This window comes from Lissotriton vulgaris, chromosome 5 (assembly GCF_964263255.1).
Source record: "Lissotriton vulgaris chromosome 5, aLisVul1.2, whole genome shotgun sequence".
Classification (NCBI taxonomy): domain Eukaryota; kingdom Metazoa; phylum Chordata; class Amphibia; order Caudata; family Salamandridae; genus Lissotriton; species Lissotriton vulgaris.
In genome coordinates, this window is record NC_141693.1 from 1,503,337,657 (window position 1) to 1,503,364,790 (window position 27,134).

At 47.5% G+C, this 27,134-nt stretch overlaps 1 protein-coding gene across 1 annotated transcript in view; it reads left to right on the top strand.

The window, feature by feature from the left end:
* The window catches only part of MED20 (mediator complex subunit 20), a 44,361-nt gene extending 17,704 nt beyond the window's left edge, over positions 1–26,657 (top strand). Inside the window, exons 2-4 of the mRNA XM_086923523.1 lie at positions 2,671–2,825; positions 23,121–23,374; positions 25,547–26,657. Coding sequence (XP_086779649.1) covers positions 2,671–2,825; positions 23,121–23,374; positions 25,547–25,762 — 625 coding nt within the window. The 3' untranslated portion in view covers positions 25,763–26,657. The remainder of the gene's footprint in view (positions 1–2,670; positions 2,826–23,120; positions 23,375–25,546) is intronic.
* Positions 26,658–27,134: the final 477 nt, after the last annotated feature.

A 27,134-nucleotide genomic window follows, 5' to 3' on the forward strand; every position in this document is an offset into this window, starting at 1 on the left:
ATGATAGTCTTGCCAAGACTATTGTACTACTTCGCCAACGTCCCGACGTATGTACCCAACAAAGTGTTTCGAGAACTGGAAGTCTTACTTCGCAGCCTTGTCTGGAACACTGGTCGGCCTCTAGTAGCGCTGGCTAAATTGTACATGACCACCGAATCGGGAGGCTTGGCGGTTCCCAATATGGAACTATGCTACTTGGCAGCGCAGCTGCAATGGGTGTCGGGATGGCTCTGCGGCAAAAACCTGGGGGATACCGCTTCAGACATTACTGTCTGGACCCAAACGCAAATATGCACACTGTTCCACCCTATGACCCGCTCCCCCAGCCCTACACAATTACACCTGGCGGTGGCACGCAGATGCTTTCTGCGATGCCTACGGCGCACCCGCAGTACGAAGCCGTATGCCCCGGTAATTCCTCTCCTGGGCACTCCCGAAACTGCGGGGGTGCTGTCGGAAGCTCTTTTGGTCAGTTAGACACGTGCTGGAATAGAATCCCTTGGCGATCTCTATGCAGATGGCACGCTACTCACTTTTGCGGATCTCGCCACTAGCACAGACCTCCCCGCGGGACAATTTCTATTGCACGCATCCCTTATCCACACACTGACCACCTCCTGGGGTAACATATCGGAGGAGCTGCCGATGCACTACTTCATGCAGTATCTGCATGTCATGGGTAACGGCTCGCATATTATACACTGGCTGGCACAGGACCTGCTGATACACATGCAACCTTCCACGCTGCCACTCAGGGAAAAGTGGGCGACCGATAGAGGGAGGGATTGGACTGATAAGGAATGGGCAATGATACTGAATGGACCGACTAACATCCAGCGTAACCCCGTTTCAAATGTATCCAATTCTATATCTTACACCGAGCCTACCTCACGCCTGCTAAGATAAACAGATACTTCTTGATCACTGACACAGCCTGCCAACAATGCACTTTGGCACATGGTGGCATCACAGGCACAAGAACTTTGATACCTTTCCTCTCAGTCCATACGTTACCTGATAATTGCTGCTGCTGTTAGATTGTGTTGTGGACTTGAACTGCAGCTCCTACAGTGCAGATGGTGGATAGACGATGATATGATCAACCCGACGACAAAAAATTACAAAACCTGTAGACCTCACAGTTACGGCACTGTACACTGAATTATTTCTCCGTACCCATCCTACATCACGCCGCTGGACCCCCGGGTTGCCATTGGCTGTGTTACACTACCAGTATTGCATCTCAATGTTTATCTTTGATGCCGGCACTTGCGGACAGCAGGCTACGCGACATGTACAACTGTGTATTCTTTGTTTATGTGCACAATAAAGGTCTTTTAAAAATAAAAAATAAATCATTCTTTAGCTCACTACGCCACCCCAGTTCAGACCCAGCCAAATGCAAATCAGTCTTGACCCTTTTCCTCATGGGAACAGTTCAGCCAGGCACAGATCTGGGTTGAATCCATCTTTCTTTTAGCTCACTGAGAGCCAGACCTTTCGAACTTTGATCATACTGTCTGACTCACACTAACACTTCCAGCTAGACTGATTTCCCATGAAAGTCCCTCAATGGGATAACATTTGGTATGCATAGGGCCCAATATTAAGTAAAACTAGAGCATCTAGCATAAAGTGAAATTCTTGTGGGGTTGTACCTCTGGTCCTCAAGGTGCTGGACTCTCTAGGTTTTGATTTGCCAAAGTAAGAACTGCTATCTGACGTTTTAGGTTTTTTCTGGCTTCCTATTCGCACACTATTTCTTGTAGTAAGCAATGATGGTTGGCGCTGCTACACAGAGTAGCTGATCTTGTTTGATGGTAACAATATTGTGGTTTTAGAATACCAGTGGTGAATTACGATAACCATGACTGCCCTGGGACCCCAGGGAAAGGCCTCACATTTGACCAGGTATCCCTCACTCTCATACCAGTATGATCTTTTTCTGTCTCTGCAGAGTCTGACATATTTTGTCTAATACTTTTGACCAAGTGAATCTGGAGTAGACCCTACAAGCCGTTGTAAGGAAGAGGGAGACATCAAAAAAGGTGTCAAATGAGTGGTAGGGCAGACCTAAGAAAGGTAAAGTACCCACACCTGCCGTGCTTCCTCCTGCAGCCACAAGGCCCACCCAGTGACCAGGAGACTCGTCAAACTGAGCTATTAGTTGATCACCAATCAACTCTTTGTTACCGCTCCAGTCACTGAGAAAAGGCTCTCTACAACAGAGTTATAAAGCAGTCCATAAGGGATGACCAAATGAGGTGTCACAGAGAAATGTCTGAGTCGTTACTTAAAGGTACTCTCCGAAATGAGCACATGGATGATGTTCTGGCCTTATTGTACAAGTGAGTTTGCTACAAATGGCTTTGCTTCATTATTCTTAACTTAAAACCTTGTGAGTGTCATTGAAGCCTGTTGTTTGGGCCACCTTTTAGTAGCACATGTTGTTTTATACAGTACAAACCCTTTGATAATCAGTCCTATGCTTCCAGTCTTAAGACTGGATTATAACACCGAAGAACGTTTGTAAATTGGATCCTTAGTCGTACTAAATGAGCACGGGGTATAAGTGACGTGTTTATGTTGTCATCAACGTGCATGATCTCTATAATGAGGTTTTTTGTCCATAAGGACCTCAGTTTTTATAAAATGTTGTTATTGTGCCAGTGTTTGTCAGATGCCTGTAGCTGAGGGGAAGAGTGTTCAACAGACCGTGGAGATCCTTACCAGAAAGTTGGAACTACTTGGAGCTGAAAAACAGGGCACCTTTTACGTGGATTGTGAAACATACCATACAGCGGCACCCACCATGGGGAACCAAGGTAAGGAACAGCAATGGCTGTTCTGTAAAGTGTATAGATTGAATTCAGGGTATCTATATCGTTCTTGGTAGTGCCCTGTAGAAATACTCACGCATGAAAGATTCAATAACGTGCATTTACTGTTGGATCAATTTATTATAACTGGTGCCTACGCCCCAGCTCCCCCTGGACTGGGCTGGACTGGTCCTCTGACTTTTCTAAGGTCCTTTTGGACCTGGGCTTGCAGTTGAGGCCCTGCTTTGTTCTTGCGCTCCTCCTTCTCTCTCACTCTCAGCTCCTTCCTCTTGCCCTTCACTCCTGTTCCCTTCTCTTTCTCACTTTTTCTCTTCTGTCTTTGTTCCTGTGCCTGTTCTCCATTCTGTTTTTAGGTTTCTCCTCGCCGAAGGCTGCGCTCTGCGCAGGCGAAATCTATTGTTTACTATAAGGGCTACAGGAACGTCCCCCGGCTCCCATTGGCTAGCTTCATAAATGGCGGCTAGCCATTGGGAGCCGGATCTGTCCGTCAAGGCCGGACCAGATTCGGGGGCGTTCCAGCGATTTTTTTTTTTTTTTTTTTTTTTTTTTTTTTTTTCCCTCTCCGCCCCTCTGTGCGCGTCATCTCGGCGGTGTGCGTGTTTTTTTTTTTTTTTTTCTGTCAGGGCGTGTTTTCTCATTCCGCCGAAGATGGCGCCGGGGCCCGTCGACCACTGTTTCCCCTGCTCAATGCTCAGGTAAGCAGCATTTTTTTTAAAATTGTGTTTTTATCCCGTTCCCCGCTCTCCGTGTGCCCGTTCCCGCCACTGCCCCCCCTCCTGCTCTCCGTGTGCCCGTTCCCGCCCCTGCCCCCCTCCCGCTCTCTGTGTGCCCGTTCCCGCACCACTTTCAAATGCTTGTTTTATTATTGTTATTGCCTTTCTCTGGATCTTTTCTCTTCTGACGACTACGTGCTCTCCCAGAGAGGCCTAAAGAACTCCTCCTTTTAACCCCCCTCCTCTTTTTCTGCATCTAGGACTTCTAGTGCCTAGACGCCCTCGGGTGGATGTGCTGGTTTATAAATAACGTACTTTTATTTGTTTGCGGTTCTTGCCTGTAAAGCGCCGCGCCCTCGCACATCACGCCGTGTTTACTATAGATCGAATGTCCCTGGGGGGGGGCTGTCTTTGGTGCTCTTCACTCCATAGCTGTGTGCACCAGTATAGTATGCTTATCTCACACCTGGGTTCCAGAGTATTTTCAACAGACAGCATTTCGGTGGGGGTTGAATTAATGCCCCTCTCCTGATCTCTTCAGGCATCCGGTGCTCCGGGCCCACCGTGCAGCGCTGCCCCCCACCCACCCTTAGCAGGGTGCACTTGCGCTACAGTAATGACATAATTTGTCGAGCGCCATGAAACGGGTCTCACGGTGCTGTTTGTAGTGCATAAACGGAAGGAGAGCAGTCGTTACTCTTTAATTCCCCATGGATGTTTGACTGTCTCCGGATCTAGTTGGTGTAGATTACCCCGCCCCCACCCCCCTTTCTCAGGCTGAGGTATGTGTCTTGCCCAGACTTGTCCTCAGTGCCGTTCACGGCACATGCTGAACTGAACCCATCCCTGCCTCGAAGCGCTGTGCACTTCTAGTGCTTCCACTTGCAAGGCTTTAAACCTGTACCCGTTCCGCAGGGGCGGGATCCCTCCGGCCGCCCTTGTAAATATGCGTGCCAAAGCCTGGTGCCTTAAGCTGGCAGACACCGGTGCCCTGTGCCATCTCCCCTCCCGCCCCCTCCCCCGGGACTGCAGCCCGCACATGAACCTGCCCGCCTCGCGCCTGTGTGTGGTTCCACCCCCGGGGCTCCGAGCTGACGTGGATGCAGAGTCCCTCCCCACCTCCCCCCCTCTCGGGGCTGCACGTGGCAAATATTCAAGGAGTCTAAAACTGGAGCACCGGGGATAGAGAGGCGAGAATGTGTGCACAGCATGTGAAGTAGGACGGCGGGGAGGGGGGCCCGGCGGCATGTGTACGCAGCATGCATGGACGCAGGACTGCAGAGAGAGGAGGGAGGGGCTGAGCATGGGTGCACAGTATGTATGGAAGCAGGACTGCAGAGAGAGGAGGGAGGGGCTGAGCATGGGTGCACAATATGTATGGAAGCAGGACTGCAGAGAGAGTAGGGGAGGGGCTGAGAATGGGTGCACAGTATGTATGGAAGCAGGACTGCAGAGAGAGGAGGGGGCTGAGCATGGGTGCACAGTATGTATGGACTGCAGAGAGGAGGAGGGGGAGGTGAGGATAGGTGCACAGTATGTATGGAAGCAGGACTGCAGAGAGGAGGGGGGCTGAGCATGGGTGCACAGAATGTATGGAAGCAGGACTGCAGAGAGAGGAGGGGGGGTGAGCATGGGTGCACAGTATGTATGGAAGCAGGACTGCAGAGAGAGGAGGGGGGTGAGCATGGGTGCACAGTATGTATGGAAGCAGGACTGCAGAGAGAGGAGGGGGGCTGAGCATGGGTGCACAGTATGTATGGAAGCAGGACTGCAGAGAGAGGAGGGGGGGGCTGAGCATGGGTGCACAGTATGTATGGAAGCAGGACTGCAGAGAGGAGGGGTTTAGAGATCTGTTTTTAAAGCAAACTCCCTCCGAACAGTTTGAGTAAATTAGATTTTTATCCAGAAATAGCCAGAAAGGATACAACAGCTAGCAAGTATTCAAATGTTTCTCATATTTCTCATGTGGTTGTTGACATGAGGGAAGTTAAGACAATGACCATGTTTGGTCAACTGGTAACTGTTGTGACCGGGGCTTTAGTTTTTTTGGCACTGCTAGTAGGGGAACATGAGGTTACGGTTCTGGGTTAAGGTTTGGAAGCTGTTCATTTGATGGAGTGGTAAATGGACAGTAGATAGTATGGTCAGACTAGCAGCTCTTGGACTCTATGCCACAGTTCAATGAGCAAGTCATCTGAGCTCACAGAAACTTTGTAACTGAAGAGCCAGCTGATATTTGGATAATTACTTTTACATATATATATATATATGGCTCTGGGTGGGTGTGTGTGGGGCTCTGGGTGTGTGTGTGTGTGTGGGGGGGGCTCTGGGTGTGTGTGTGTGTGGGGGACTCTGGGTGTGTGTGTGGAGGGGGGGAGGCTCTGGGTGTGTGTGTGGTAGTAATTGCTGTCTGCTGAGCTCGTCCGTAGGGTTCAATAGGTCTCACATTTGCGAGAGATTAAGCTAATGGCAATGTAAATGACAATGCCATTTATTTATCTGTTTTCAAAACCAACACATAAATGCAAATGTTGTCATTTACAATGCCAATTGCTCTAACTTTTCCAAAGGCGAAACCATTGCATTGTAAATGCTCGTTTCCTCTCTGTTCCCTTTTTCTACTCTCTCTTTGTGCCCATTTTCTCTTCTCGGTCTGTGCAGGACCCACTTAATGCCAGCCGCTACATGACCCCATTGAGCGGGTGCCAAGACCCGAGCTTCCATTTAGCCGGACTGGTCCTCTGACCAGTCTAAGGCCATTTCGGTCCCATCGTCACTGCTTTGATGCCTCGCTTCATTCTTGCGCTACTCTATCGCTCTCTGCTCCTTCCTCTCCTCTGTCAGTACTATGCTCTTCTCTTTGTCCTTTTTTTACTCGCACTGTCTCCCACTCTTCAGCCTTCTTCCTTGTGCTTGTTTTCAATTCTCCACTCTCTTTGTGCTTCTCTGTGCCCGTTTTCCCCTCTCCTCTCTCTGTGCCCGTTTTCCACTCTCCACACTTTCTTTATGCCAATTTTCTCTTTCTGCCGACTCTTCCTTTGCTCCTCTGGTTCCCTCTGTGCTTTCCACCTCTCCAGGAGCAGGGGGAGATTGGAGGTGCGAAACCTTGGGGGGTTCCCTTCTCCCCCTTCTCCCCGCGCCTTACCTGCATCTCCCTTGTGCCTTCTTCCACCTCCTGCGTCCCGCCCTTCTGCCCTACCTTCCACGCTCCCAACATCCCCTCCCAGGACCTACGTAATGGTTGTCCAAGCCCCTCTACCCCCGTCCGTGCCTGGAGCGCAACCAGTGCCACGGACCCTGATACGACTGAATGCCGCAGCTACACAGACTCCCTTCTACATGCACTCCACACCAGGTGCTGCCACAACAGCTGCTTCCATTCCTTGTCTCGTTCCATGGTAGGAACCTTTCTCATGTATTCACTGTATTTTCACATTCACCAACTTACCACACATGCCTCTTCCCATCTGTCATGCATGCTCCTCAACACCAGATCTCTCAGCAAACACTCCACGGAGATTTGGGACATCATCGAAATGCACTCCCTGGACATCCTCTTCCTGACACTTCCGCCATCGCCACAGCTATTCCATCGGGCTACAAGATCTCCTGCCCGTCCATCATCTTGTGTGGGAAGGGTATGCCCAGACGTGGGTCCCGTGCTCACTACGCCACTGGAGTCAAGCTATCCTGGCTGAAGACAGCTGATAGCCAGAAACCGGTCCTAGGTTGATTGATTCCGGTCCAGGGAAGACATGGCTTCGCAGTTCGGGCTGGACTGTTCCCATGAGGCACAGGATCAAGACTGTTTTGCATTTGGCCATGTCTGAACTGGGGTGGCTTGGTGAACAAAATAACAATGGATTAAACCCAGATCTGGGTGCCGTTCGCTGCTCTAGCCCTTCCTTGTGTTTCCCTGGAGGATTGTGGAGATTCCAGAACTTCGCTGCCTTTCTTGTGTGGCCCCTGATGCCTGCGTAAAACTAGTGACTGATCCATGTTATCACCGGAGAGTAGCGGGTGTAGGGGACTGCGAGGACCAGCATTCCCTGTTGCTGTCAGCTGGTGCCTCTTCCCCTAATCAGCCCGCCTGCCGCTCGCAGCCTATTTAACATCTCAAGCCCTTCCTTGTGTTTTCCTGGAGAATTGTGAAGATTCCAGAACTTCGCTGCCTTTCTTGTGTGGCCCCTGATGCTGGCGTTGAACTAGTGACTGACCCACGTTATTACCGGAGAGTAGCGGGTGTAGGGGACTGCGAGGACAAGCATTCCCTGTTGTGTCAGCTGGTGCCTCTTACCCTAATCAGCCCGCCTACCCGCCCCCTTTTAAACAAGGCTCTTCCCGCGCATCGCGGGACGCCCCAGGACCAGCCAGGGCAAAGCCCGGGCCCGTTGTATCCCGTTCGAGCCCAAAAGAGACTGGACTGGGCTCACTCCCTTGGTTCTTTGTCTCGAGGAACTTGTTGTATCTATCAATTGTTTAGTAAGTCCTGGTTGTTATAGATCCCTTGTTATGTCTACACGTGGTGGTAGGAATAAAAATGTGGCAGGGGGATCCCTCTTAACTGGAACACTAGATAATTTTATAATGAGGGCCAACTCTGTACATCAGGGAATTACATTGATGGATCGCAGGGTTTCACAAGATTTGACCATGGCAAAAAGATCATCCATAGGCCATCTTGCGAACGCCCGTACCCCCGAAAGCCCCCATGGAGATAATATCATAGAAATCCAGGCACAGGTATATAGTTCCCCCACTCCAATAGATCAGTCTGACATCCAATCGATTACTGACTTAAACTTGTCTCAAACAACAGGGGACAACATAGATGTTAATGGGAGGGAGGACTTAAAAATAGTAAAAATACAACTACGTGAGAGGAAGGAGGGAGCTAAACCCAAAAGAAAAAGGGTAAATACAACTATAGGGGGAGGAAGAAAAGTAAAAGTAGCTAAGGGCATGAGTAGCATGGTCACACCCCAACAGCAGAAAGACACTGTGGCACTGGATATTCCTCTCCCACCAGCCATACAGATTGAAGGACTAGCACCTGCGGCGAGGATAGAAACCATGGAAATAGGAGATGAGACTGCTGATACATTGTTGATAAAAATCGGGGCTTTGCTTAAAGCTTCCCTCGCCCCGCTGGAAAATAGGCTTAAAAGGATTGAACAACTCCTCTCCTGTTTAGAAGTAAACTCTAAGGGTTGGACAGAGGCGATGAAAGGAAAAAAGGTACCACAATGTGTAACAACGAAAACAACTAACTCGGTGGTACAAAAGTCAAGTAATACATAGACTTCTGCCCAAACAATGAATCATACTGTCACAAACTCAGTAGTACCGACCCCCTTGGTTAAATCACCTGTTGGAGGTAAATCCACAGAGGGGTTTCAAAAAATCGGGAATAATCCAGATGGTGCACTTAGAGGGGATTTAACGTTTGGTGTAGCGCTGAGAAAGCATACTGCAAATTTACCTCCCGAAGCAAGCCCCTACGTGGTTGTATTAACAGGAGTACCTGACCTCAGGACACCCACACGGCCCTCCTGCTGTAGGCGATCTGTGCCCCCTCGTTGCTGCTCGTGACTCCGTTCTTGCCCTCCTGTGCCCTGATTGTGTGATTTGGTTTTGGCCTGTATCTCCGTTTTTTCCCCCCCTGTGCTTCTGATTGTGTGCTTTGTTTTTAGACTGTATCTCTGTTTCTCTTGCACGTTGCTCCCCTAGTGTGTCCCCCCTCCCCCGCTCCCCGCCGCAGTGACATCGCGGCCCCGCCCCCTTTTCTTTCTGTGTCCTCCTCGCTCCCGCCTCCCAGCTGCTCCTCCCTCCCACTTGGCCTTAAATGGAGTCCGCGCGGCGCAGGTGAGTGTGACCTGACCTCAGGACATCCCCACGCCGCACTGCCCTCCTGCTGTAGGCGATCTGTGCCCCCTCATTGCTGCTCGTGACTCCGTTCTTGCTCTCCTGTGCCCTGATTGTGTGATTTGGTTTTGGTCTGTATCTCCGTTTTTTTCCCCCCCTGTGCCTCTGATTGTGTGCTTTGTTTTTAGACTGTATCTCTGTTTCTCTTGCACGTTGCTCCCTTGGTGTGTGTGTCCCCCCCCCCCCTCCGCTCCCCGCTTCCCGCCTCCGTGACATCGCGGCCCGCCCCCTTTTCTTTCTGTGTCCTCCCTGCTGCCGCCTCCCAGCTGCTCCTCCCTCCCACTTGGCCTTAAATGGAGACCGCGCGGCGCAGGTGAGTGTGACCTGACCTCAGGACATCCCCACGCCGCACGGACCCCTGCTGTAGGCGATCTGTGCCCCCTCGTTGCTGCTCGTGACTCCGTTCTTGCCCTCCTGTGCCCTGATTGTGTGAATTGGTTTTGGTCTGTACCTCCGTTTTTTTCCCCCCTGTGCCTCTGATTGTGTGCTGTGTTTTTAGACTGTATCTCTGTTTCTCATGCACGTTGCTCCCCTGGTGTGTCCCCCCCCTCCGCTCCCCGCCACCGTGACCTCGCGGTCCGCCCCCTTTTCTTTCTGTGTCCTCCCCGCTCCCAGCTGCTCCTCCTTCCCACTTCGCCTTAAATGGAGACCGCGCGTACGCGCAGCGGGTGCGCCGATTGTGCGCCAAAGGCATGCCCGTCTGCGCCCGGACCGCTCCCAGCGCCAGAACCCCTGGTCCCCTGGTGCCAGCGCACCCGACGAACTTACGACGCCACAACCCTCCACGCACTCAATGCCGGATGGAACCCCGCCTGCTACCGAGCCACCCCGAAACGCACCCACGGACCCTTCACCTGCCAAGCCTGCAAGTTCACCTGCCCCCGGACCTGCACCGCACCCGCCAAGCCGAGCACCAGCAGCAACCACCTCAAGTGCATCCTGCTCAACACCCGCTCCGTCCACAGACAAGCCGTCGAGCTCTGGAACCTGCACGACACAACATCGCCAGACGTCGCCTTCCTCACTGAAACCTGGATGAACGCCTCCTCAGCGCCCGACATCTCCATCGCCATCCCGGACGGATACAAGATCACCTGGAGGGACCGCGCCAACCAGACGGGAGGAGGCATCGCCATCATACACAAGAACACCATCCGCATCACGACCAGCTCCGACAACTCTTTCACCGCCGACCACCACCACTTCCAGATACACACCGACCCCAAGACCACCCTCCGAGGCACCCTCATCTACAGACCCCCGGGACCACGCACACAATTCAGCGAAGACATCACAGACTTCGTCAGCTTGCACGCCCTCCCCTCCATTGACTACATCCTCCTAGGAGACCTCAACTTCCACCTGGAGAACAACAAGGACAACAACACCACCAACCTGCTGGACAACCTCGCCACCCTCGGACTCAAGCAACTGGTGAACACCCCCACCCACTACGCCGGCCACACGCTTGACCCAGTCTTCTCCTCCAGCAAGTATATCTCCTTCAGCCATTCCACCGGACTTCATTGGACTGACCACAGCTGCGTCCACTTCAGCTTCAGAAGAACCACGGCCCACCACCACCCGCAACAGATTCCTTGCAGGAACTGGAACAAGATCACCGCCGACCAGCTCACCACCTCCCTCAGCCAGAATCCTCCCGCCAGCACAATGGACCCCAACGAAGCAGCCAACAACCTCAAACAGTGGATCACCAACTGCGCAGACGACCTCGCACCACTGAAGACCCCTCCCAGCGGACACTACAGCAAGAAAGCCTCTTGGTTCACCGACAAACTTAAGGACTCCAAGAAGAACTGCCGCACCCTCGAGAAAGCCTGACGCAAAGACCAGACCACAGACAACATGACTGCCCTGAAGCACGCCACCCGCAAACACCACCAGCTGATCTGCACCACCAAGAAGACAGCATTCAAAGAACGACTGGACAACAACGCCCACAACAGCAAGGAACTCTTCAGCATCGCCAAAGAGCTCTCCAACCCCTGCGCCGGAAACGACATCGCTCCCTCGCAAGACTCTGCGACTCACTCGCCTCGTTCTTCCACCGCAAGATCGCCGAAATACACAACAGCTTCGGCGCACCAAACACGCTCCCAACCACCGAACCAACGCCCCCCACCACCACTCTCTGCGCCTGGACTCCGGTCAGCACTGAAGACACCACCCGCACGATGAACACCATCCACTCCGGATCCCCCAACCGACCCCTGCCCCCACCACGTCTTCAACAAGGCCGACTCCATCATCTCACCCCAACTCCGGGACGTCATCAACGCCTCCTTCAACACCGCCACCTTCCCGGAAAGCTGGAAGCACGCCGAGCTCAGCGCCCTCCTGAAAAAACCAACAGCGGACCCCACCGACCTCAAGAACTTCCGCCCCATCTCACTCCTCCCTTTTCCGGCCAAAATCATCGAGAAGACCGTCAACAGACAGATGGCCGCCTTCCTCAAGACGAATGGAATCCTCGAACACTCGCAGTCTGGCTTCCGGGCCAACCACAGCACCGAGACCGCCCTATCGCAGCCACTGACGACATCAGGTCCCTGCTCGACAACGGGGAAACAGCGGCCCTCATCCTCCTGGACCTCTCCGCAGCGTTCAATACTGTCTTCCACCGCACCCTAGTGCAACGCCTCAGCAATATCGGAATCCAAGAGAAGGCACTTGAGTGGATCATCTCGTTCCTCGCCGGAAGAACCCAGAGAGTCCGCCTCCCCCCGTTCAGATCCGAGGCCACAGAAGTCATCTGCGGCGTACCACAGGGATCATCACTCGGCCCCACCCTCTTCAATGTCTACATGAGCCCCCTCGCAGCCATCGCACGCCAACACAACCTCCACATCATCTCCTACGCCGACGACACCCAGCTGATCCTCTCCCTCACCAACGACCCAGCCACCGCCAGAACTAGCCTACACGAAGGGATGAGAGACGTCGCCGAGTGGATGAAGAACAGCCGCCTGAAACTGAACTCCGACAAGACGGAAGTGCTCATCCTAGGGTCATCGCCCTCCGCCTGGGACCACTCCTGGTGGCCTCCGGCCCTGCGCACCGCACCCAAGTCATCGGACCACGCACGTAACCTGGGCTTCATCCTGGACTCCTCCCTCTCGATGACCAGACAAGTCAACGCCGTCTCATCATCGTGCTTAAACACCCTGCGCACGCTCCGAAAGATCTTCCGATGGATCCCCACCGAAACCAGGAAGACGGTCACCGAGGCACTCGTCACCAGCCGACTGGACTACGGAAACTCCCTCTATGCCGGAACCACAGCCAAACTCCAGAAAAGACTCCAACGCATCCAGAACGCCTCCGCACGACTCATCCTGTACATCCCCCGACACAGCCACATCTCCGGCCACCTGAGAGACCTGCACTGGCTCCCCGTCAGCAAGAGGATCACGTTCAGACTCCTCACCCACGCACACAAGGCTCTCCACGACCAAGGCCCCAAGTACCTCAACAACCGCCTGACCTTCTACACGCCCACCCGCCAGCTAAGGTCGACCAGCCTCGCACTCGCTGCCGTTCCTCGCATCCGCAGAGCCACCGCCGGAGGAAGATCCTTCTTTTACCTGGCAGCCAAGACATGGAACTCCCTCCCCATCCACCTTCGGCTAACCCAGGACCATCTCACCTTCAGGAAGCTACTCAAGACCTGGCTTTTCGAGCAGTAGTGGACCCCTCTCCCCCAGCGCCATGAGACCCTCCCGGGTGAGTAGCGCGCTCTATAAATGTCATGATTGATTACCAGAGCTAAGAACTCCCAAGGAGGAATCCTTTGCGACTCTAAAAAACAAAGTGTCGCATTGGGTAAATACCAATCGGCCTTTGCCGCCCCATATTACTAGCAGAATACTGATGGTGCACAGAGCACCCTGGGTGGGTACAACTACTAAAACAATCCCGGGAGACTGTGTATTGGTTAGTTTTAGCGACACACGCACGGTAGAGCACATATGTAATTGGAGTAGTACGAGCTACCTTAGCGCGCAGTCACCCATAGAAGTTCGACCTTTAGCATACTTTTACCCACGTAATGTCCCATTGAGGTATGAGGACGAATGGACAAGTGTTACACGGCATATCCGGGGCAGGGCGCCAAACCAGGATTACAGACAGGAGGCCATATGGAGAGGTGTTCACGAAGATAATCTTTTTAGCTGCCTAGAAATGGTGGATTGACGTCAGAGGTCCAAAAAGAAACCCACAGGACCCAAAAGGGGTAACACGAAAGATTACTATTCAAATCCATCAAACAGATCATGCCCTCTAAACCATAGTACAGAAATGGAATTGGTGAGGGAGAATGCATCATTATTTGATGGAAGTATACGTCAGAGGGGATTTTGCTCACGGAGGGCCCAGATAAATCCCTCGCCTAGCCCAAAATCTGATGCACAGGAAGACGGGAGTACGGTAGATCTTAGGGGAACTGAAACGCTTACAGTAGCTATTTCCCCAGTTTTAAATAAGCAAGCTGCCTTCACTAAGTGGAAGGATGATAATGACTCCATTATTTTTCTGTCATGGAACATAGCGGGTTTATTGAGTAAATTAAAGGTACTAGGGTGTGTGCCCTATATAGAACAATGTACTATTATCTGTTTCCAAGAATGCTGGGATAGGGAGGAAATTCATTTAAATGGCTTTCGTACCTTCTTTTCACCTGCCAAGCTTTCAAAGAGGGGCAGAAATGCGGGGGCTTATGAATTTATATAGCCAATACTGCAAACATCACAGTTAAAAAGAGCCTCTTAGGATCAGACTATTACCAAATATTGGTTTTATCCCTGGGTGGAAAACAAATTATCATTTTGATTAATTTGTATAACAATATCCCTAGGGAGGATATAAATAAGACACTGGTGGATCTCGCACAAAGTGTGCAACAATTAATAGAAAACTCCCAGGAGGACGAATGTGTAGTTCTGTTGGGGGATCTAAATTGCCATTCATGCACCCAAAGTAACCAAGGTGTTTCTGGGGCGGGGTGTCGGGAGGCAGAGTAGAGGTCCCATGTGCCATGCCGATATTCCTTGTTCGATATGTTTGTGATTAGCTGTAATTCCATTTGACCACCCTGCACTGTGATGACCGCGTCCTACCTGGCCCTTGCATTTTTCTCCTCCTGTATTCGGATCAGCGCTAGAAATGCCATTCATGGGGTTTTTCGTTAATGTTATACCGTTATATAGTGTGGAAATGCAAAATAAGCAAATTGGCGTAGACATTGATACTGTTTTTCTGATATTTAAAGCACAAATGCAAATTTCTATATTCGTTTATGGGTTCACTCTGACGCCGCCCGGCCTCCGGGTTGTGGGCCGTAATTGGCTGTGTATTTACTTTGGAACTGGCCTTCCTGTTCTTTACATGTCAACTGGCTTGATGACTGTATAATTTGTGCCTTTTTGCTATCTTCGCCGCAATAAACATATTTAAAAAAAAAAAAAAGTAACCAAGGTGTTTGTGGGATGATAAATCTGAAAGGTGACCCCTGCACTCACTTTAAGCACTCAAGTGTTGGGAGTGCTTTTAATTCCCTGATCCACTCATTGGATTTAGGGTTTGGAAACTATGTAGCCGGCAGGTCCCCTTTTTACCAACTTTTATTGGAAGGGGTGGCACCACAGTGATTGACTTTGCCTTGATATCAAATAATCACTCTGGTTATGTACTAGGTTGCTACACAGGAGAGTCTGTATTGAGTGATCATTATCCCATTTGTCTCTCTATGGCTTCCGCCCAGAACAGTAATAAATCTGGCAATGTAGCGGAAACCCTCTACAAATATGGGATAGCATTAGCTAGGCAAAATGGGTACAACATAAAGTGGAACAAAGTTGAGCCTATGAAGTTTGTGACATCTCTATTAAAAGAACACCATGATGAAATTATAACTTGCCTCTCAGAGACTACTGATAGCGTTCAAATAGTGGCAGCCTTCCAGAAGATTTCTGGAGCAATTCACAAGGCAATAACTAAACCACCTAAGAAGGGCCCTAAAAAAGAGGGGGAGGGATGGTTTGATATAGCCTGCAGCAAAGCCCACGCAGCCTTAAAATCTACCCTTAAAGATCCCAAAAATGTCGCGAAATCAGACAGGCTAGAGCAAGGTATGATTCCGCAATTAAAATCAGGAAAACAGAACTAAAACAGGAGGCTTGGAGGTCACTACATCAAGCGTGCATCTTGAGGGACACGGTGGGTTTTTGGAAGGCGGTGAATGTCCCCTTCTTTATTGAAAGAAATACAGACATCATGGAAGTGGCCATTGATGAAGCTACATGGGTAGATCATTTTACAGATCTATATAAGAAAGATGAGAGTGGAATTTATCTATAATGAACTTCAGGAGAGGGTAGTGGTCAGCATACAAAGTCTGTTACCCTTGAGCATCAATTTCACCATATCTGAAATTGAGCTGGCTATAGCGGAAAGCGCTGCAGGAAAAGCGGCTGGCCCAGATGGGGTGCCCGTAGATATTTATATACATGACACAGATCTATGGGCACCACTCTTGACAAATGTCCTCAATAGCAGTAACAATATAGGCTTTATTGATACGTGGCAAGAGGCGGTAGTGGTCCCAATTTTCAACAAGCATTTACAATGCAATGGTCTCAGCAGCATTAAAGGTAGAGCTATTGGCATTGCTCATTATTTATTTTTTTAAATCTTAAATAAATGACATTGTATTCTGAGAGTTACTCCTGGGGGTAACAATGCATGGTGTGAGTTACTCCCTGTGGGATAAAAATGGAGGATTACTGAATAATCTGTGTTCGCAACAGTGAACGCTGTCAGTCAGATACTCCCTGGGAATAATAATGAAGCAAATAACAATACATGTTGTAGGGTAAAAAAAAAATGCTGTCAAACACCACCTCGGTCTAACAGTTTATGCCGTCATGCTGCCCTGTCTGATACCAACAGTACATGCTGTCATGTACAACCTTGGACTAACAATGCAGGCGTCAGATAGGTTGGGGATAAAACTACATGCTATCAGATGGGTGGAAGGGGGGGGGGAGGTGGGGCGGCAACATTGCTTGCTGTTAGATACTCTCTAGCTGTAACAGTGCATCCTGTCGAATATTCCCGTGCCCAACAAAGCATACTGCATGTACTCCCTGGGACTAATAATGTAGGCATTAAAGACCGTATGCTATTACTACCGGGGGTGGTGCAGGGCTAACGTGGCATGCTTACACATATTCCCTATGGGCAACAATGCATCAATGCATTCTGTGAGGTCCTGCCCGAGGTAATAATGCATGGTGTCATTTGCTCCCTGGGGCTATCAATCATTGTTTACATTCACTATATGTGCGCAACTGTGCGCGCCGTCAGGTATTCACAGGAATACTAGTGGAGGCTACCAGGTTTTACAAGGGGAGGACAGTGCACGTTGCCAGGTAACCCCGTATGCTGTCAGACTCCGTGTGAGTGACGGCGCAGGCTATGGCGTACTCCAGTGGTTATACATACCCATGTGGCTGCTGCTCCGATGCCTTGGCAGGAGGGGGCCAAGAATAGAAAGGAGGGGGCCAGGAATAGCAGTGGGACCAATAACAAAACACCGAGGAGATCGGAAGGAGCCAGGAATTGGAAAAAAAACTAGTTAGGAAAGGGGAGGCACGCCCTGCAACTTAACAAAGCCTGCTTGAAGGGGCAGCCATGTGTGTGTTATCAGCGCCGCGCGCTGGTATGCAGACTACCCCTGCATTCCAGCAGGCGCGCGTCGCGATCCGGGCTGCATTGGCATGCTGTGGAGACAAGACCTGGCCGCGCGCACAACGTTATCCTATGGGGAAACGCTGCGCGCGGCCAGGTCTTGTTTCACTTCGGTGTTCTCAGACTGCTGAGACGCCGACAATAGTTCTCTGGCGAGAACGCGCTTTCAGCGCGTTACTAGCCGAGACCTAAAAAGGGGGATCGAAACGATCCAAAGTGCTATCGCCCAATTTCGCTTTTAGACTCTCTTATGAAAGTGGCAGGACGAGTGGTACTGAACATGGTCAGCGACGGCTACCGCCCCTCTCCCTGTATGCCCACATCAACCCAGAACACAACGAAACGGAACAGGATTTGTCTTTGGAAGGCGGGGGGTCGCAAGACCCCCCGGCCGTATTTATTAAGATACAAAATAATAAAATTGTTAAACAAAATATACAATTTTTATGCAAAAATATTCAGAAACATTTAGATACATTCATATCGACAATTGTGATCGGCTAGCCTTAACAAGATTCTAATACAGCTTGTTTCCTAACCGAATCTAACATCCTCATCTGAAAATTTTTGCATACAAACATTTATGGCGATATGGCAAGGTTGCTAACCGGTGTCAGGTCTTACAAGCTGCGCCCTTACGCAGGTGCGCATGCGCAGCCGGGCCCGTTAATTACCCGATCCACCCCTGAGGCCGAGCCCGTTAATTACTCGGTCCACCCTTGCAGCCGAGCCCGTTAATTACTCGGTCCACCCTTGCAGCCGAGCCCGTTAATTACTCGGTCCACCCTTGCAGCTGAGCCCGTTAATTACTCGGTCCACCCATGCAGCCGAGCCCGTTAATTACTCGGTCCACCCATGCAGCCGAGCCCGTTATTACTCGGTCCACCCCGTGAACTTCATTTAACCAGTGAAGGAGGGCCCTAACTTGCGTTACCAGCTGCCCCTGAAGTTCTAGGAGGGGCCAGTGACCCCTCCTCCCCCTGGGCGGACACCTCCAAAGGATGATGCCGCCCCCTAAGACCTTAAAATAGCTGCTCACCGGTCATGACCTTACCGCATGTCCAATACCCTAATAAATACGACGACCTGTGGAAAAAAGGAACTAAAGGACAGCTACACTATCTACAACCATGTCATGACATATCATCATCAAGCTACTATGGGGAAAAAGGCCTAAACGAAACAGATAACATCAATAATTACATTTTAACATTTCTCCCAAAAACGGGAAGCCAATACTTAATACACGAGAGATATACACAAAGCCAGTCTACATCAAACAGTCTGCTGACATTCTGATCCATTTATACATCCTAAAGGGAAACACTCGATAAATAACAAAACAGGTATACATAATGCACAACACAGCTTTGTTCCAGGGATGGTGGGTGGAGAAAATTAGGAGGCCCGAGCGCGGGGCACGACCAGTGTGGGGGCGCGTCAGGCGACAAGAAGGGCCACCTGAGCGCTCCCCCCTCTTTTATTCCCAGGGACGCGGGGAGAGGGCGGGCCGCCCTCACCCCTCGACGCCCGCCCCTTGACCCGGAAGACTGCACCACGCCTCCCGGGTCAGGGATTGGGCATCGGCCGACCGGTGGTGTGGCGCACACCTCCCGCGTAACCATTGGGCGCCGGGAGATCACGCCCCCACACCACCGGGAGGCAAGGGGAGAGGGGATCGCCGCACCGCCATGCGGGCGGGGGGGCCAAGGGCCCCCCCTTTTCATAGGCTACAAGCATGGGCGGAAGAGGCAGAAATCCTCTCCAGATTTCAGTATGGTTTTATGGCGGGCTTAGGAACCGTCGAGCAAGGTTTAAATTTGGCCATTCTTGTAGGGAAATATGTAGTGGCAAAAAAGGGTAACCTTTTTTTGTCATTCGTCGACTTAAGTTCGGCCTTTGACTGCCTTAGTCATGAGATCTTATGGGACACATTGGCGCAACTTGGCATTGAAACTACCTTGCTGAATTATATTAAAGAACTATATAGGGGGGCCGGGCCAAAGTGCGCTTCGGGAATAGGGGCGAATGCACACCTGTCTTTCCCATAAGGAAAGGAGGGCGGCAGGGTTGCATTCTTGCACCCTTTTTATTTAATTTGTATATTAACAGTGTGGCCACCCAATAATTAACGGCTAAAACGGATTTCCCCCAAAGTAAAGGTAGTCCAGTTCCACTTTTATTATATGCCGATGACGTGGTAATCATGTCATGAACTCAGGTGGGTCTCCAGAGGGCACTTTCTACCTTTGCTGATTATATGGGAGCGAGGATTAAAAATAAATATTACTAAAACTTTTAATTTGTGTTGTACATCTAAGAGAAATGTTTTATGCAGCACTTTTTTAGAAAAGTCTAAGATAAAGTCAACAGACAAATTTTCCTATTTAGGAATAGTTTTTAATAAAAAGGGAACATGGGCGTCTGCAGCCGAAGCGAGGAAACTAGCGTTTTCTCGCGCTAGCGGAGCCGTAAAAAAAATTTGCTAATAAATTGGGGGCCCGTCCTGTACATATTCTCGTCGACATTTATAAGTCGAAATGTGTGTCTACCGTAACCTATGGTGCAGGGATATGGGGGATTATTAACACTAGAGATATCCAAATCTGCAAAAATGCCTTTCTCCGATTTTTGTTGGCACTCCCAGCTTCAGCATCAAGTTACGTTTGTCATAAAGAACTGGGTTTGACTTATGTGACCGACCTAATTAAAATAAGCCCGGTTCTACTTTGGCACAAAGTCTTGAATTCGGAAGAAACTGGCCTTAACAGAGAGATTATACAGGACTGTTTGGATCTTCAGGAGGGGCAAAAAATTAAATGGTTTTCCTATGTAAAGTCTTTTTTAGAACAGCTTGGACACCCTGAATATTTTTCATTGCCAAGCACTCTAAGTTCTATTTCTAGAAAAAAGTTGAAAGAACTGTGCTTAGAACTATTAGAGTTAAAACGGTGGCAGATGGAAGGGACAAAGGAGTCTGTAATACAGAATCAATTAATGTTGCAGGGGAGTAGTTTACAAAAATATTTAATTCTGGTACAGAGCAGCTTTTCTAGAATGCTGTTAACACGCTTTAGAGGGGACAGTTTCTTTAGACTGGTAACCTTCCCAGAAATTAACTCATGGTCAAAAGACTTACCACCGTGCCCATGCGATGACATTTCACAACAATCTACAATCCATTGTGTGTTCTGTAAATTTTACTCCTTTGCACGAAATAAATATCTAATCCTCTTGTTGAAAAAGTGGGGACTGAGACAGTGTAGACCAGCCCTTCTGAAACTTCAGATGCTGGAAGACGAAATGACCATGTATTTTGTGTCAAATATTTTGAAAAATGTGATTAGATGCAGGAAATCAATGAACTGACCCCCAATTTAAATAATATTTATTTATCTACTAGCACTATTATGTACCTTTGCATGGCAAATTGTCGTGGAACTGACTGTAATGTGTTTTTATTGTCTTTTGTATCTGCTTTTATGATTTTTAATATGTAAAATCGAATAAAGCTATCTTTGACTTGACCCAGATCTGTGACTAAGGGTAAATGTTTTGCCATTGTGCAACATTCCGTTCATCATCTTGTGTGTTTTGCTGTCACTCACAGTGAAGCCTACCGATTCACAGTGAGAGAGAGAATAAGAATTTTAATAAGCACAGAAAGTCATGGTTAACGCCAGACCAAATTAGGGGCCCAATTTTTAAAGAAAGTCTCAAAAGTGCACCCATGGTATGTGTTCTTGCATTTAGTGCAACTATACAGCTTTCGTGAATTCACAAGAATTTACAGAAGTAGAGCAAGAAATGTTTGCGTAATGCATTTTAGCATGAGCAAATATGCATGTGTAGATTTGCTCTAGCGAAAATCTGAGTTTTTACAAGTCTACAACCCTCCCACCATTTTTTTCCCAACTCTGGAACAAGGTTTATGTCTGCCATTGAGTAAATTTCCAACATTTCTCAGTATGGGAAAAGATTAGAGAATAGTTGTTAGGTTTGCACAGACTCAAAAGGGCACCCCACCCCTGGAACTATTGCTTACCACTACCTTCAGCCCCAGTATGTAGATCTGCGGAAACATGGCAACATAGGGGATTGCTACTTCTCAAACACTACTATGGTATGAGCCCTGGCATAATCAGATAGGCTATATCAGAGCTCTTATATAATGAGATTGCTGCCATAATGTGTCGCCGCATTACATGGCACCAAACGGACAAGTGGATTTTGTTACAGGACAAGTAGATTTATGAAACAACCTGCCCCATGGACTAGTAGATATTTTATCAAATTCCACACCCCTGAGTATTTAAGAGATCTTTACGTTCTATAAGCAAAACACCCACTTTCAATCGCCCTTGTAGCAGAGATCCAAGTGTGCAACAGCCTCGTTCTTCCCATCCAAAAGTCACGAAAGACCACAGTAGGCTTGCCATCCCGCTGTAAGGCTTCCAACAAAATGACAAAAAGGGGCAAATTAATCTTGGTCCATTACATTTGAGGCCCACCACCATGAGAAAATGAATGACGCAGAACCCTAGTCTGTGCTGCCCAGAGAGTTGAAGAATGTAGAACAGCAACATCCTGGTCAGTTTGAACGTAGGGCCACCACTATAGGGAATCAGGCTCACTACCCTGAGTGAAAGGACAGCCAGCGTAACTCACTTATAGCTACTCACTTGGATGTAAAGTTTGAATGTTTCATATACGTCTTTATTTAAGTGCACATGTTCTTTTATAAACGAGTTCTGCATTTAGTATTGATTGCACAGGTTTAACGTTTGCGTTATTATATGGTTTGATAGTAAATCAATCATTCATATGTATGTATTCATATGATTTATAGTGAGTAATCTAATTTAGTTAAGGTGCAATCTAGACTAATATGCTAATTATTGCATTTTACATCATTTAACATGAAGACTGCCTTTTGCAAAATATTCAGAAAAGTGTTTTAAGGCTTCGTGCAGACATGTCTTGGACAGAGAGGACTATACAACTCCCTGGGAGATTTGGTTCCTGTCGAATAAGCTCTAAACCTCTTCAGTGAAGGCCATCCGTTCTTCAGAACTTGTCTGGCCTTATTGGCTCGCTAGGAACACCACAAATAGGAAAGACAAAGAGAGAATGTCTTGAAAAAAAGAAAAGGCTTGTTTTTCAGCTAAGATATGCAGGCTAGAGGCCACACTAGAAACCGCTGTTTTGGTGCTAAGACAGTTTAGGGAGTGGCTAGAAAGGAGGGGTTGAATAACAAAATAAAAAAAGGCTAGGTCCATCATTCAGTGCAATGCACTTCCGAAACACCATCACAGTGTTTAAATTCTTTTTAAGAATTTGTATATTCATTGCTTTCATTGCCACTATAGCGTTTCTTTTTATAGTTACATTTATACTCATTTACGGCTCTAGCTTAGGACATTGAATTTAATGAAGTCTTACAATGTGTGTGTGTAAGTATATGTGTGTATATATATATATATATATATATATATATATATATATATATATATATATGATACTTCAGTGTGTCCATTCGTGGTGAAAGCATTTTTGGAGCTCACTAACCAATTGATAATTTTAAGTCTCACTGGACTGATTATTGCCCAGAACGTACCAGCTTCATGTGCAGTTGGTTCATGAGTTACAGTCCGCCACGTTCACTGTCTCAAATTGATAAGATGACTCTCAGCCTGTGTTTAGCCAGCTGTGTAGGGGGATCTATAACTGGGCCATATTTTACAGATGATTATAAAAAATGTGTCAACTTGGAGTTCAAAGCCATGCATTGGCTGAATAGTAGTCTCTGAGTGTATGTGACTATGTATACAATGCAAAATATCAGTTTAATAAATGTTCTTGATCATTTCAGGACAGCAAGGTAAACTTATGTACGTGATGCATAGCTCTGAGGCCCCACTCAGCTGCTATGCCCTCTTTGAAAACGGTCCCTGCTTGATTGCAGATGCCAATTTTGATGTACTGATGGTGAAGCTGAAGGGATTCTTCCAAAATGCTAAGGCCAACAAAATTGAGAGCCGAGGTACCCGCTATCAGTACTGTGACTTCCTGATAAAGATTGGAACTGTTGCCATGGGGACCAGCGCCCGAGGAATATCTGTGGAGGTACTGTTAAGTCTTAAGAAATATCTTTAGGATTTCTGCTTGCAAGCTAACCAGAGGGGTACAAGAGTTATCTGGGGAGAGTTAGCTGCATAGAAGTGGAGTCTCAGGAAATATCTGTAGTGCTACAGCTAAGACACAAAGGCAAAATATTGGTGGCATGCTGCTAGTTAACTAATTGGGGCCAAGGACTATCTGTAGAAGAGCCATTACTTAACCACCAAGGGGCAGGAAACATCTGGGGAGGTGCTACTGAATAATCAAATGAGCTGATGGAATATTTGTGCACAGATTGTGGTGGTGAAGTCATAGGACCAGCAGTGTGGTGTTAGGATGGGAGAAAAATGTGCCAGTACCACTGATTTTAATCATAGTGGTCAAGACAATCTGTTTTTGCCAGTACTGCTGGATAACGAAGAGTACTTGAGGACTTTTAAATGCAGTAATAACTACAAACATTGGCTACAGAATACCACTGCATATGCCAGGGGTGCCATGTTATATCTGTAGCTGTACAAGGGAAATAGAAAGAAGATCATTAACTGTGTGAAAGGGGTATATAAAATGTGTAAGGAGGGGGCCTTTTGAGAGCAATTTGAAACATGATTTGCTCATTATTCTGTATTTATCCCAGATAAACATCTGCCGGTTTGTTTTCTGTAGTTTGTAAGTACTAACTGTAGTAGAGACGTTGAACCCTGTGTGTCTAACACTCTGACCTGGTCTAAAGCAAATTTGAATTTATCAGAACAGACGATTCCCTGACTGAAAATATGGTTCTTTGTACTTAAGACTCCATGCTTTTAGTACTGGTACTTATTAACTACACAATATATTTTGGGAGGTGCAGGTTTGAGTCCATTTGAATAAATAGGGGGACAACCTTACATTACTGAAGGTTCATCAGGTCAAAACCTGCAGTTGATCGTCTGCACAGGCTAGATCTTGTAACGGGGCAGTCCTATGAATTGGGCTGTGGATGACACTGCTTGTGAATATCCCTTCTAAGACTCGCTACCTCACCCTTATAAAAAAAAAAGATGCCAATGCTTTCACTTCTCCATGTCACAAACACCCATAAATGATCTGTTTAAGAGAGTTCAGATAAGTTAAAGCCGAATCATTATTTTGTGAAGAAATGTTACACCCTGAAAACATAGTGATTCGCTAGGTGGATATTCACAGTTTAAACTGTTTTGGGCTGACCAATTTTTGCTGTCCTGTTCAGATACAGACCTTTCCCACAGACTCAAATGTATTGTCATTATCAGAACAATCTCCTTTCCTATTATAACTATACAATTAAATACTTTTCAATAAAGTGTTGATTCTTCAGTATGACAGTTAAAATTAATTTCCTTTCATAAAATGTTAATGCGTACTATCTACCACTGTTGTCTGAATATACATGGCCTATCCTGATGGCAGTTTTTCTTTTTATCATTATCTAAACTTTTGCAAAAAATGTGAAATTTACTTCTAAATCAGAGGAGTGATAGTACATCTCAGTCATTGTTTTCCTAAAGTTATTAGCATTCCCAAGCTTTTTAACAAGTCAATTGCAAACGAAACATAGTGGCAAGTAGGGGTCTGAGATAGACCAGATAATACATCAATGCACCTGACGGTCATTTTAAGGTAAAATTATAGCACATTTTCCCTGCTTTCTTCATAGGCAACCTGCCTGCCGAATGATTTCAGTTTTGTAATTACTTGACCAGTTCAGCAATATCCCAATAGATACCACCACTTCTATGATTTTCTCTTTCGTTTTTGTAACTTCTTTCTGCCAAACCCCCCCAAAAAACATTAGATTTGAATGAGAAACAGATTTAATCATTTTTGTTTCACCATTGAATGCTACTGCATAGATTTATTTTTAACTCCAACTCAACCTCCTAAATGAATTGCAAATGTGCACATTTGGGATAATTATCAGCTTGAAACCAGACATATCATCTTATCTAGGGTCTTAACTTTATAGATTCTTACAATTCATCAATGTGTACATTTTAAACACATATGTATCATTTTCTGGAGAATTGTTTTAATAGAAGAGTTATGCTTATTTCTTTTGAAAAGTCTTTGACTTCTCATTCAGCCATCTTAGCATTGCCTTGTGTGTTGAATCTTACATAGTGCTCCTTTTGCTTACTTTTCTTTTCTTGTTCTTAGGTGGACTACTGCCCTTGTGTGATTGTCAACGATTGCTGGAACCTAATGGTGGAGTTCATGCAAAGCTTTATGGGAAGCCATGCTCCCGGCCTCCCTTCTGTATTCAGCAATAAGCATGAGTCCGTCTACAGCCCAGCAGACACTATGGTCCAGTATATGGAACTTCTCAACAAGATCCGCAAGCAGCAGCAAGGGCCTGGCTCTGGTATGAGATGATTCACAGGAAGGGGACTCTGTCTTCAATGGAGGTATCACTACCCTTTGAATATTCATCAGAATGTGCATCAGCTGATGAAGTTCACAAGAGACTGTCTCTGGTAATGAGTGCTCTCCCAGACTTCTCGCCAGCAGACACTGGAAGGATATATGGCCTGCTGAGGATAGTCAATAAGTGTCTTTGTACAAGGACGAGAGGCAGACGTTTTGTACAATACTGTAAATATTCCCCGGCCTAACATTTTCTCTTGCACTCTATACATTTTGTTTGAGAATCCCTACACTCATGTGGAAGTGGTTTTCTTTTTTTTGCAGTTTGATTGAAAGGGGGATCCAATTGGTGTTCTCAGGAGACTAGAGTAAGCCCAGACTTCAGCGAAATTGTTTTACAGCTAAATACATGGAACTTTCTTTTTTAAGGACTGCATAATAATTCATGGTGAAGCGGTTGCAGAGCATTCAAGAATTGAGTGGTATGAGTTTCTCAGGATGGTTTAACAAGTTATGGGATACATTTGGTGTTGACATGTACTTGTTTTTACAGTACAAGAAACTGTAATAATTAGATAACTAGAAGTAACTCTTATTAAGATTATAGAGGAGAGATTGAAAGCAAGGATGAGAAGGGAAGACCAATTTCTTCAGCTGGCATGTTGTCTGGGGGATGTGCTTAGTACACCCGAATAAACCTTATTCTCAGTTACTCTTAGATAGCATTCAGTAGTTCATTCTGCTCGTTATAGGTATCCAAGCTGAGGAATTTCTATGGTTCCTCGCCTAGAAGTGCAGACTCGTACATTGTGTGACTTGTGGGTATTTACCTTTTTTGTGAAAATGTTACTATAAATTATGTTGAAAAAAACTCTGGTTCAAATAAAATATAGCATCAGCCATTTCACGCTGCCTTGGACTTTCTCTTCTGCAACTCGTTTTGCCAGTCATGATACAAAAGCAAAACTATTACCAAATTAGTATTTACCCCTTTCTTTAGAAGAAATGCAATAGTATAGAAGGAGTATAGATTTAGAGATGTTGGGACATATTTTCACACTACGAAAAATAGGGTCTGGGGAGGTCTAGAGAGTGCAGAAAATGATTATAGCTCCACTTTCTGCAAATTGTGAGAAGATGCTCTGTGTTATAGTGGACCATCACTCCAGTTCTGCTTACTTTTTGTAATTCTTCCCTCTTTCTACCAAGTGTTCTGTGCCACCACTTCATCCATTGTCTTGTGCCCCCGATGTTTCCTTTATTCTTTTCCATGCGTTTTTCCCCATGCCTATTGTCGTGTACATGCATGCTTAGTGCCTGTATTGGGGATGCTGGGCGTTCTTTCTCGTACTTGGCTTAAACAGAACAGTGGGTGCTGGGG